Raw genomic sequence first — 12842 nt, 5'->3', positions numbered from 1 at the left:
CAAAAATGTCATTTCGGGCTCTGGTGTAAATTCGCTAGTGAAGGAGATAGACTCTATCGCTACTTCGCACTCTAACACCAGGCGAATTTTGCTCTGGCGAATGGACGTAACTACGCAAATTCACTAAGATGCGGATTTTACTGAACGTTACCACTTGCATCAGACTTGCCTTCGCCACCTCAGACCAGGCGAAGTGCAATAGAGTAGAAAGGAGTTCCTCAAAAAAGTCTCAAAAAACACTGGCAACTTTTCAGTTTTTCAGGATGATAGGCTGTAAAAGATCATCATTTTTTTAGGCTTCCCCCCTACATTTCCTAACATATGGCACATAAACTATACACTGGGCTCATGTGTAGGGCATTATAACAACTCTATTTTATTTTATTAAGGTTCCCTGGGCTTGTGTAATGCAATGTATTTGCTGCAACATATACGTCCATTGAAATGTAATTTCCCGCCATATGCAAATTAGCCAACGCTAGCGCAACTTTGCTTTGCTTGCAGAATTAACGCTAGTGAAACTTCGCCATCGTTCAGCGCCCTGGACGCAACTTCGTATTTTTGTGAATTAGCGTTGTCCTGAAGAATTTTCATCTGTAGAAGTGTGGCGATGTGAGCAAAGCCGTCGCTGGCAAATTTCTGCAGGTTACTGAATTTGCCCCAATGGCCATTATTTCTTATGGCGACATTTTTCTCCAAATGCATCAAATTCAATGGGTTTTTTCTTATGGGGGTTTTTTACCAAAATTTTCACCACAGTTGGCTGGCGAATAAATTCGTTCATTACTAATAATCTGCACTATACTTATGAGAAATCATCTCCGACAAGAGTTAATAGAAAAAGATTGCAAAACAACATGCTCCTCATCCTCAGTATTTACGGGATATGCATATCCACATGTATCTACTTTGCAACTGGTCCTTAGGAATCTTCCTTTTTTTCCATTCAAGGCATTAATGTGAGAAAGGGGTCAGCAAACACTGACACCATCATTCTTCTAATGCTATTGTTTGCAACCCTATGAAATTGCAAAGGACCCAAACGCCAGGGTAGTTTGAGAAATGTTCCGAAGCAAAACATTTAATTTGCTGTTGAAAAGGTCACTGCAGAATAATATATAAATACTGAACAAGAAAGTTTTCACACTGCAGATTTTTTGTAACAAGGCATAACCCTAATGTTTGTTTATATATAGTAGGGGTCATTTACATTGAAAATCTGGCACAAGGAGCAGAGGTCAGTGTCAGGAGGTACAGACGAGCCCTGTCCTTACCACCTGCTATAGGGCAAGGGGCAACTACTGGGATCTGTTACGGCCTGCACCTCCTGCTGCTCCCAGGCGCATATGAATAACACCCAAGTAAGGGACAGATACAGCACAGGAGAGGGGATGCTTCTGTGCCCCTCCTCATCTGCCCTAATTCAGGCAGTGCTGTATTCAAGGGGCTAGCTGGAGGTATCTTTGCTCTGAAAGGAACCTGCAGAAATTCTGCAATAGCTGAATGTTAAAGGGGGGGTTTACCTTTAAGTTAACTTTTAGTATTTTATAGAATATCTAATTCTAAGCAACTTTTCAATTGGCCTTAATTTTTTCTTTATTTTATAGTTTTTGAAATATTTGCCTTCATCTTCTGACTCTTTCCAGCTTTCAAATAGAGGTCACTGAACTTATCTATAAATAGATTCTCTGTAAGGCTACGAATTTAAAGGTTTTGCTACTTTTTATTACTGTCTCTATTGAGGCCCTCTTCTATTCATATTCCAGTCTCTTATTCAAATCAACGCATGGTTGCTAGGGTAATTTGTATCCTAACAACGGATTGCTGAAACTGCAATCTGAGGGAACTGCTGAATACAAAGCTAAATATCTCAAAAACCACAAAAGCATTTTGCAAACTGCTTTCTGCTTAGTAAATTGCACCTAATGTCTTTAACTTTAGAGCCTTTAGAGATTTGACAGTGGCTTATATGATGTGTCCTTCCGTGTCCTAACATGTAATTACTGAACATGTTAATAGTCAATCTTATTAACTTTTCTTGTAAAGTGTCCCTTATTTTCAGTGATGGGGGAGGCATGTGGCTAAACATACATTTCCTTCAGTCACTCTGTTAGCAGCCAGCTTACTGCTTGTTCTGGGAAGCTTCATGTTTCCATGAGATAAATCACAACCCTCTTCCAAGATCCAGTGCCAAAATGAGATATGGAACAGATAAGATGTGAGTGCACACACCAACATGTATTTAAGCATTTAAGTGCCTTGGCACTGATCTTTCGTTTTAATTTTTAAAAAATGTTAAGTCTTCTGTTAAATCAACTTTACGTCCTTGTTACCCTATTACTGTATATTACCTACTAGTTAAGATAATTCTCTTACATGTCAGGGTTATCTGGCTATTTCATTTCCTGTAAATATAATAATTTATAGAAAACTCCAGATGGGAATACCATGATTTATCCCCCAAAGTATTATTTCTCCAGCAGAATTTTTATAGTGTTGTTTTCATTTTGGTTGATCCAGACAACATCATATCAAAAGTGGACTGATTTTCCCTGCCCCACAAACAGCCAATTGTGGACTTCCCTAATACAAAAATTGATTCTATAGTTACTGTATGTCATTACTAAAGCTGGTTATACATGCCCAGATTTGAATGGACACCTGAATTCATTTTGACCATTCAAATAAGGATTGGATAGGTACTGTACCTGCCAGTGTTCAACTGCAACTCCTTTATTGATCAGTGTCACTGCAGAGAATTCCTCTGCCTGGGAATTGAGAAATTTCACTATATCAATCAAAGAGCAAATATCTATGATATTTTTGGGTTTGACCAAAACGTACTGGGATGCTATTGGATCAAAGGTCATTTGATGTGCGGGTGTTAGCCCAAACTAGTGGAACAATGAGAAGGTGGCCTTACATGACCATTCCACCACATCCATCAATTGGCAGACCAGTTGGTTGGATACTGGAGAGTAAGGCCACATACTCCTATTAGAAAAAGCTAATTGCTTGTGTGTTTCTTTTATCTCAGACCATGCAAAATGCCGGTACCGGGAGATAGTGGAGACATATTTCCATCATAATGATACACCTTGTATGTGACAGGGTTTACATGCAATTTAACATACTCTAGCCCTTTAAGAACTCAAATTCGGCTATTCAACACCTTAAACCTGCTGAATTGCTGTTTTAGCCTATGGAAGATGGCCTGGGATCAATATGGAGTTGTTTGCAGCCTTCCTTTTTTATACATTTTGTAAAACTCAAAAAAAAATTAGTTTTGAATTCGATTCGAATTTGCGGGTCAGTTGTATTCACCCGAGTTTATAAAACTAGATTTTTCTTTTTTTTTAATAAATTGCAATTGGTCGAATTTCGAGTTCATGGGAGTTTATGGGAGTTTTAAATAATGAAAATAATAATTTAAATAATGAAATTTGACCCTTGATAAATCTGCCCCTAAAAGTAAGCCCACAGAGACTCCATGTTTGCCAATGAACTTATAATGTGTTCTATGCCCATTTTGAGGTTAGTCAGGTGAATCGTATTGGGATTTAATGAGGATTACTGTCTGTTAATAAACGGGCCCAGATTTGTGGCGAGGCCACAAAGGCCCGGGCCTAGGGCGGCACAGATAAAGGGGCGGCATGCTGCCCAGCCGCAGTGGAGGTATTCTGAGTTTTAGGAGAGCTTGTCCCTGTATTTACAGATCCTCTGCAAGTGATCACACTTGCGCGACATCCAGAAAGAGCAGGGAACAGTAGAAGATGCCGGCCTGTACGTCCCCCCCCCTGCGTGCATGCGATCCTGAGGGAGGGGCATGGCCACAGGTGCAGGTACGGGGGGCAGAGGATGATTCCGGTCTCAGGGCACCGGCATGCAAAATCTGGCCCTGTTAATAAAGGGTGTGAAACCCATTACTATAGCAGAGCATGATGTCCGTAGGGCACTGCAAAGGATTAACATCAGGAAAGTGCCGGGGCCGGATGGTATTTCCAGGCATTTGTTGTGCTGATCAGCTGACTGGAGTTTTTACATCATCTTCAATGAGTCTTTGGCTCAATCTGTGGTCCCTAATTGTTTAAAAATATATTATTGCCCCAAAAGCAAAGAATAATAAGTCTTCAGGCTTAAATGATTAGTGGCCTGTTGCATTAACATCAGTGGTTATGAAAGTGTTTGAAAGTCTTATTAAGAATGTTATTACATCTGTCATCCCTAGTAATGTTGACCCACTGCAATTTGCTTCACTCAAATAGATCAACAGAGGATGCTTTTTATTATGTTTTACATTCTACTCTCAACCATGTGGACAAGAAACTTGGAAATTATGTTTGGCTACTATTTATTGATAACAGCCTTGAACACAATAATTCCATATAGATTGTTCACTAAATTGATAGATTGGGGACTAAATGACTAAATTGATAGATCTGGGATTAAATTGTGTGCCTGGGTTTTTAATTTTTTTAATGGGAAGATCACAGGTGGTGAGAGTTGGTAGTTGTGTTTCTAATATTATCATACTAAATACAGGTGCTCCACAAAGAAGGAGGTGTACTTAGTCCTTTGGTCTATACTCTCTACTATACCCATGATTGTGTGGCCATATCCAACTCTAACTCCAGTGTAACATTTTCTCATGACACAGTAGTGCCGGGCTTCATGTCCAATAATGATGAGTCAGCTTATAAGGCGGAGGTGAAATATCTAGTATTATGGTGTCAAGAGAATTGTCTTCATTTGAAAGTCAGCAAAACTAAGGAGTTGGTGGTGGACTTTAGTAGGAAACAGCAGAGGTCTTACTCCACACTTGCTATTGGTGGGGCTGCAGTAGAGAGGGTAAGTAGTTTAAAATATTTAGGGGCCCAAATTTCTGAGGAACTGACATGGTCTGAACATATTCAAGCACAGTCTAAGAAGGCCAGGCACCATCTCTTTTATTATAGAAAATTGCGGAAATTTCTGCAGAAATGTGAAAGACTTTTTATATTGGTGCCGTGGAGAGTGTTCTGACACAGAATATCATCTCATGGTTTGGGAACTGTGAAGTACAAGATCGTAATGATTTACAACGGGTGATACGTGTGGCGGAAGGTTGCACTCGATTCGGTTTAACATCACTACAAGATATTAATGTAAGGAAATGTAGATCTAGAGCATTCGGAATTATTAAAGATAGAACTCATCCTTGTAAGTATCTGTTTGACTTATTAAAATCAGGAAACGTTTTAGCTTTAAGGTCAGAACAGAGAGGTTGAGAAAAAGTTTTTATCCTCAGGCTATTAAGCTTCCTGATTTGATATTTCTTTTTTGGATATTTTAGATGTTGTTACCTTCTGGTTGCTGGGAATTAAATTTGGTACATTGCACTTTACTACGTATTGTTTACAGTGCACTCAAATTTATGGATATTCTTAGGGGCAGATTTATCAAGGGTCGATTTTCGAAGTGGAAAATACTTCGAAATTCGACCATCGAATAGAATCCTCCGACATTCGAATTGGAAGTCGGAGGATTTTATTCATCGTACGATCTAATTCCGATCATAGTACGATCGTACTTCGAATCGTACGATTTTATTGTACGACCGTACGATTTTCCTTCGAATACAAAAGACGTAGAAAATTGCTCTGGAAGGTCCCCATAGGCTAACAAAGCACTTCGGCAGGTTTAAGTTTTTTAAAGAGACAGTACTTAGATTATCGAATGGTCGAACGATTTTTACTTTGAATCAAAGTCAAAGTAAATTCGAAGTTGTAGTATCCTATTCGATGGTCGAAGTATTCAAAAAATTACTTCGAATTTTTTTACTTTGAAAATTCCCTCGAATTCACTTCGACCCTTGATAAATCTGCCCCTTAGTGTTCACACTAGGAAATTTAGTATGTATTTTCATATTATAAGCATAATGCAGCTGTGTTTTTGAAAAATATGGTACAACATTTTATTTATTATATATTTAGTATGTATTGTTTGATGCATTGCACTGTCACTGTTTTATGCACAAGTATATTGTTATTTAAAAAATTACACAGTTTTGGAATGATCAGGTTACATTTCACTACAGGTTGTACTTGTATAACTTTGCATGTGAAAAAGAAAGGAATCTTTCTATAAAAATTTATGTTACAATAATAAAAGGTGACAGTGCAGATATATATACTCTGTTTAGATGTCAGTTATTATGTTATTTGAGTAAAAGTAGATTTCATGTTGTTTGTTATGTAATGTCATTGTTGTGAATGTTGTGCCTTTTCTTTATTGTATTTTTGGAGTGTGAGGAGATATAATTCACTTTTGGCAGTTCCCATCTGGAGGTGCGTTTCCCTATGACCCCATGGTCCAGCACAGCATGGCAACTGGGTGGTCACTTTTTGATATTTTATATTTACTGCCACATCTGCTTGCCATGTTATGTCCAGAAAAAATATATTTGCAAAGTAATGAATTCTGGTAGATTAATCTCCATTATTTTAAGTCTGGTGTGGCAGCATTTTCCCCATAGATGGATGGATTGTATAAATGGTGTCATTGCCATACTTCCTTTCAGTAGGCTGTATATGCCCTTGGGGTGAATGATCAGCATTTGTTTTATATTTATTTTATCATTGTAGCTTTGTGGGTTCGTATCTTAGGATCAAGTACATGGTACTTTATTATTAGAGAGGAAAAAATAAATATTTTTTTAACATTTAAATTGTTTGGTTTAAATGCAGTCTATGGGAGATGGCCTTCCCATAATTCAGAGCCTTTTGGATAATGGGTTTCAGAATAATGGATTCCATATTGTTTAAAACGTTCTTTGCAAAAGTCAATCTACTTACACCTACCTTTGCCCATCCTTTAATGTTTATAATTATATTGTATTTTACAGTTGCATTAATAGCTGGAATGAAAAGCACAGGAGCACAAGTATTTATGATGCAATGTATAAAGTCCATACAGAAAAATATACTGGCCTCTAAAAGCTAAGTAGCCTAACATGGTCATACCAGATGCTAAGTGAGGATGAAGCTCATCAGCGAGCCTCCATGCCACATACATCTTAGGTATTGGAATACAAAGGATAGATGTTAGACCAGATAACACAAATAATAGCTTTGCAGTATCGGCCATTAAGCCATGTATCCAAAATTAACTAGGACAGCAAGTATGAGGCAGATTTTGCAATAGCCATTTAATTTCTGAACAAAATTTCAGTTTTGCAAATATTTATTTAAAAAATAACAAAAGAGTTGGTCACAATTATATTAAGTTGTGATCAAAAAAATGACAAATGATATGTTTCATTCATGCTCAAGCAAGTTTAGCTTGGCATTAATTTCACTGAAAATAAACTTGATTATCAACTCACTTGAATGCTAAGGACATCTTGTCAGGTTTTAGGTGGCGTCATTTGATTTTCAGTTTTTGCTTTCTTTTTTTATATCAACGTCTAACAAAATCACTAAACAAATAACTTTTGCCCAAAAGTTTCTGAATTGCAGCAAAATTTATGACCATAATTGTTCATAAATCCGCCTCCAAGTGTTTTCCCAAAACCTAAATTACCTTTAATTTGGTTTTACTTTAGTAAGTACAGGTGCTCTAGGCTCCTCTGGGGGTTGCATTTCAAGAGCCGCTGCCCTAAGGAAACATATCAGCAAGAAATATTTAATAGAATGGATATAAACCTTACAGGGAGAGCAACCTAAAACAAGTTAGAGCTTAGTAGAGGCCAAAAGCAACCCAACAGCAGGAGAAACTAAAAATGTAACAGTTCTTATTATTGTAACTTTTATAACTTGGTAAAATACCCCCCCCCCCAAGATGTCCTTACATAATGAAGAGCATTGACTGAATAATAGATAATTCTCATGTTTGGCCTGGTTGTTTGGTTCTCAGGATCACTGGGCCCCATTAACTTTGTCATCCTTATGGTCATACTAGTCCCACCACACAACATAGCACTAATTGATGGCAATTCTTATGTAGGAATGCTGCTTCTACAGATGAGTTCATTAGTTTCATTTATTTTGGCCATTACATGTTATTGATATCAAGAAGATTGGTCTTCCTTCTACAAATCTAGTGGAGAGGCAGATACACAGATAAACAGAGATGCAGCATTAGTAAACTTGTGGTGAAACATCTAAACCTCAACAGGATCTCTAAGGAGAAGCTTTGAAGATGTGTTCTGCACAACATATATAAAATAAAAAGAGATTCATGTTGGATTTTCAGCAGTTTATTGAAAAGACTTCATTCTGTCTGCCTGGGGACTTGGCTAATCTATTTCTTTCAAGAGCTATTTGGTCATTTCCTGCAGAGACCAGACCACAGCGACAGATTGCGCTAAGTTCTTTCAACGTTTCATGACTCCCTCTATTGTTTAATAGAAAGTATGCTTTAAGAAATGAAATGAAATCACACATGTTAATAACTATGTACGTCTCTTGCTAAATTTCACTGTACCAAAGGCGGTCTCCTGATGTTAGTGGATTATGGATTTCTTCATTCATGCAAGGGGGGGAGCTAAGAAAAAAGAACTTGTTTCTTAGGAACAAGAGTGTTCAGCGTCCAGCACTACAGTTCTGTCTGAACTACAATACCCAGCATCCCTCAATAGCTGCATATAAAATAACCGCTCTTCTTTAGAGACTCACACTTTTAAATGTATTAATTACCAATACAAAAATATCAAACGAGAAGATCTTTATTAAAATGTAATAAGGAGAGGTTCTCAAATATTTGAAGCTCTGTTCCTCCCCCACACACTAAAATATATACATTTGATGGGCCCCAAACTCAAATAATTCTGTTAGAACAAGTACAAAATAATTCTCTACAAAATCTTGTTTATGGCTGCTTGGAGAGGTGGGCTTTATCTAATGTGGTATAGAGCCAGGCTGAATTTTCTATATAGACATCCAATGGCCTATGGAGTGTCAGCTTTGGGGGCCTATGGTGCTTACGTAGAAAAAAATGTTTTTTTAATCTTTTATGCAAGCTGCTGGCCCACTGGGCTGGATTTTTGCTGAAGAATTTGTTGGGGGAGCTGAAGCAGTACATGTCTTCTTCTCAATCGGAGCATGCTCATTGGCTGGATTGTCCATGCACTACTCATGTATGAAAGGAGCAAATGAAAAGACATACTTTGGCTGTGGTGGCTTTTAATCTGGCACTGTACAATGCTGCTGGATCTATGAGTTGGCACGTCATTCCTATGCCATAAAGGTAATCAGACAGCAGCAGTGCTCAAAATGCCCTATGTGCCAGGAGGCACCAAAACATCAAAATAAAACGTGTGTTCATGGTGTATTCTTTCAAATTGTGGACACTAAGATGGTGTGAGCACCCAACTGATAACAAGTTCTGCTGGCAGGGCCACTAATAGGGATAGAAAGAAGAGACAGTTGCCTGGGGTGCAACTGGAGGGAAGAGCAATCGGCAGGGGAATGAGAGGGTGCTAGGCCAAGTAATATTGCTTTGGGTGCCAGGTCAGGTGACCTGGTTCTGTGTTCTGGTGTTATGTATTGTACATGCAGTTTTATCCAACATGCAATTTATACGTCAGGTATATTAGCAATTCCTCCGATTCTCTTTACCTCTGGAATTCCATCCCTGCAGGGGCGTAACTGCAGAGGAAGCAAACCCTGTGGCTGCAACGGGGCCCCAGGAGGCCCTAATTCATATACAGTTTCAATAAATATTGGTAAAACAGGTCAACTTCTAGACATTTTGGGGGCCTGAATAATAATTTGCTGTGGGGCCCAGTAATATCTAGTTATGCAATTGCATCCCTGAATTCCTCCTTAAGAAGGGCTCTCACAATCTTTTCAAGAAAAAACTCAGATTATACTTGGAGCATTAGTAGGACATTTGTCAAGTCCTGACACTTAAGAGGCAATGCCTTAACCTTGTGGACTTTTCCCCTCCGATGTGTATGATATCCACTCACTTAGACTGTAAGCTCTACTGGGCAGGGACCTCCTTCCTACTGTCATTCATACCACATAGCACTTCAGCTTGTGCACTTAAATATATTTATTGTATTTATCATTTTATTTGTGGTCCCTGCGTGTACTTTTATATATTGTACAGTGCTGCGTGTCCTTACAGCGCTTTATAAATAAAGTTATACATACATATTGACTAGCAAGGACTTTGATCTCCATTTGCACAGAATTATTTTTGTTTTTCAGAAATTTGTTGATAAGTGCCTTTTATATTTTGGAACTGCTGCTACTAAACTGATTGTTGAAACAGTAGTTATTAAATTGTTCTTGTTTTCTGCTCTCTTCCAGATGTAATCCAGCCCCAGCTCAGTCAGTTGGCAAAACTTTCTCAACAGAAGGAACTTCTTCCCAGACATTAAAAAACACTCCCGATCCAGATGACCTCTTCAGTGACATTTAAGGAAACCACTAACCCACCTCTATTTAAAACAAACACGTCTTAAGCAATTATTTTTGTAATAAATGTATAATGTTTCTACAAGGGGATCGCCTGCTAAGAGCAAAGTCACATATCTGAGCACACAGGGTCGATGCGGTCGCACTACAAGTTTTTGAATCATTTTTAATACAAACAATAACTTTGAAAGTTGATGTTTCTTACAATAGAGTTTTGCCACTTCAGAATAAAAGAACGGAGATCTGATTACATATGCCTTTTTTTGTATTTTTATTTTCAGCAGAAATATATCGGCTGCATTTGGATGAAAATGATGAAATGGAATTAACAGGAATTTGGTGAATATTTAATGTAAATACAGCTGTACTTCCAGCCACAAGTCAAAACTGACCTCATGCTTGTTGGGAAATTGGTCTTGCGCTCCTACTGCTCTAGAATTTGTGCCACTAGAAGAGGTAATTGACCCTTTCAGTACTCTGTAGGAACATATATACAAACAATGGGGCTCTCTTGGAAACTCTGGGGGACTGTCTGCTTGAATTGAAAGCTCAGAATTGGTATGATGGCGCTTCAATCCAGAATGCTCGGGACCTGGGGTTTTCCGGATCTTTCCATAATTTGGGTTTTCATACTTTAAGTCTTCTAGAAAATCATGTAAACATTCAATAAACCCAATAGGTTGGTTTTGCTTCCAATAAGGATTAATTATATCTTAGTTGGGATCAAGTACAAGGTACTGTTTTATTATTACAGAGAAAAAGGAAATCATTTTTAAACATTTGAATTATTTGGATAAAGTGAAGTCTATGAGAGACAGCCTTCCTGTAATTCCTAGCTTTCTGGATAATGGGTTTCTAGATTATGGTTCCATACCTGTACAGGCATTAAACGTCCTAATATTTATACATTGAAATCTGTTTCTTAATAAAGTTCTTAGTGTGGTTTATTTTCCACCTTTTTTTACCCTGTGAAAACAAATATATTACGATCCTAATTGTGATACGATCTAAGTATTCACCAGGCAATTTTGCGGCACAGTTGTATAAAACAAAAAGGCAGAAAAAAACTTTCAATATCATCTTTATATCCAGTGATGAGTTTTCTGCATGTTGTTAGCCAATGGGTTATTATGGCGACATCATTTAAAGAGGTTGTGGTATGTGCCACAGTGTGAACACTGCCCACAGAATTCCCTTAGGTATCTCTTTTTACTTCCCTCATAAAAGATGACGCACTTTCTTCTCTACAAAACAGCAAGGAAACGCGTGTTTAAGGATCTAAGCTAGCTGCAAAGTGCCAATAAAAGCATTTTTCCTGAATAGCTTGTGGCTTTTAAGATGTTAACAAATTTAGCAGGCAAGCGGCCAATTTGTTATCAGTCTATTTGCATAAAGCTAATTTATGTTGCTACGTTGTTTTAATGTGTTTAAGATTTACAGACATTTGTGTAAATAAGGGGTTTGGTACTGTCCTCCATTCTGCTATATATATATATGCAAATTTGCTGATTTTGCTCAAATTGGAATATGCAAATTAGAGGTACGATTGTTATTCAACCAATTCCAAAATTTATGGATTAGTTGCAGGTGACCCTCTCTGCTAGCCACTGCTTTATGTATCAGTGTAAGATGATGTAAGATAAAGTGGGGCAAACTGTTAGGTTGGTCACCTTTGTGGTGCTTGGAGCAGTGGAAGGGGACCCAGTCTGAATGCTGGTAGGTTGAGAATTGGGGTGTAGGGTGCCTGTTTGCTGCCTTAGATACACCTGAACACAGTTTGATGGTCAGTTAAGCTACAATTTGGGTTGAAAACCTATTTGCTGTCCTATGTGTATTTTTGTGCATGAATGACTGATACAGCGAGACCCTAACCAAAAGCTGGACGTGCAAGAGAGACTTGACCTTGAGGAAATGGCATTTCCAGGGTTCCCTTAGTGCAGTGATCTGCAACCAGTGGCTCATGAACAACATGTTGCTCCCCAACCCCTTGGATGTTGCTCCCAGTGGCCTCAAAGTAGGTGTTTATTTTTCAGTTACTGGTTTGGAGGCAAGTTTTGGTTGCATAAAAACCTTGTTGTCCAGCCAAACAAAGCCCCCTGTAGGCTGCCAGTCCACATAGATAGGAGCTACCAAATGGCCAATTACAGCCCTTATTTTTCACCACCCATGAACATTTCTGATGCTTGTGTTGCTCTCCAACTCCTTTTACATCTGGATGTTGCTCATGGGTTAAAAAGGTTGGCTACTTCCACCTTAGTGCATTGCGCCTATACACACAACTGACTTGCATATAGGGAATCACACGCCAGTGCTGTTATTGGCACTGAGTGTTGTAAGTGATGCCATTCAGTGAAGTAATTTGTGATTTACCAAAGAAGATATTCATTTGCATCCACACTGATAAATCACTCGCAGGTCAGTGTAAGCAACATTTTTTGC

At 38.3% G+C, this 12842-nt stretch overlaps 1 protein-coding gene across 3 annotated transcripts in view; it reads left to right on the top strand.

Moving 5' to 3' along the window:
- Positions 1 to 10653, top strand: part of xrcc4.L (X-ray repair complementing defective repair in Chinese hamster cells 4 L homeolog) — a 168431-nt gene extending 157778 nt beyond the window's left edge. For all 3 annotated transcript variants that reach the window (XM_041579978.1, NM_001091891.1, XM_041579972.1), the window contains 1 exon segment: positions 10296 to 10653. In XM_041579978.1, the coding sequence (XP_041435912.1) occupies positions 10296 to 10407 (112 nt within the window). In that variant the 3' untranslated portion in view covers positions 10408 to 10653.
- Positions 10654 to 12842: the final 2189 nt, after the last annotated feature.

This window comes from Xenopus laevis, chromosome 1L (assembly GCF_017654675.1).
Source record: "Xenopus laevis strain J_2021 chromosome 1L, Xenopus_laevis_v10.1, whole genome shotgun sequence".
Lineage (NCBI taxonomy): Eukaryota > Metazoa > Chordata > Amphibia > Anura > Pipidae > Xenopus > Xenopus laevis.
The sequence above is the reverse complement of the archived record's forward strand: the minus strand, read 5'-3'. Positions and strand labels throughout refer to the sequence as shown.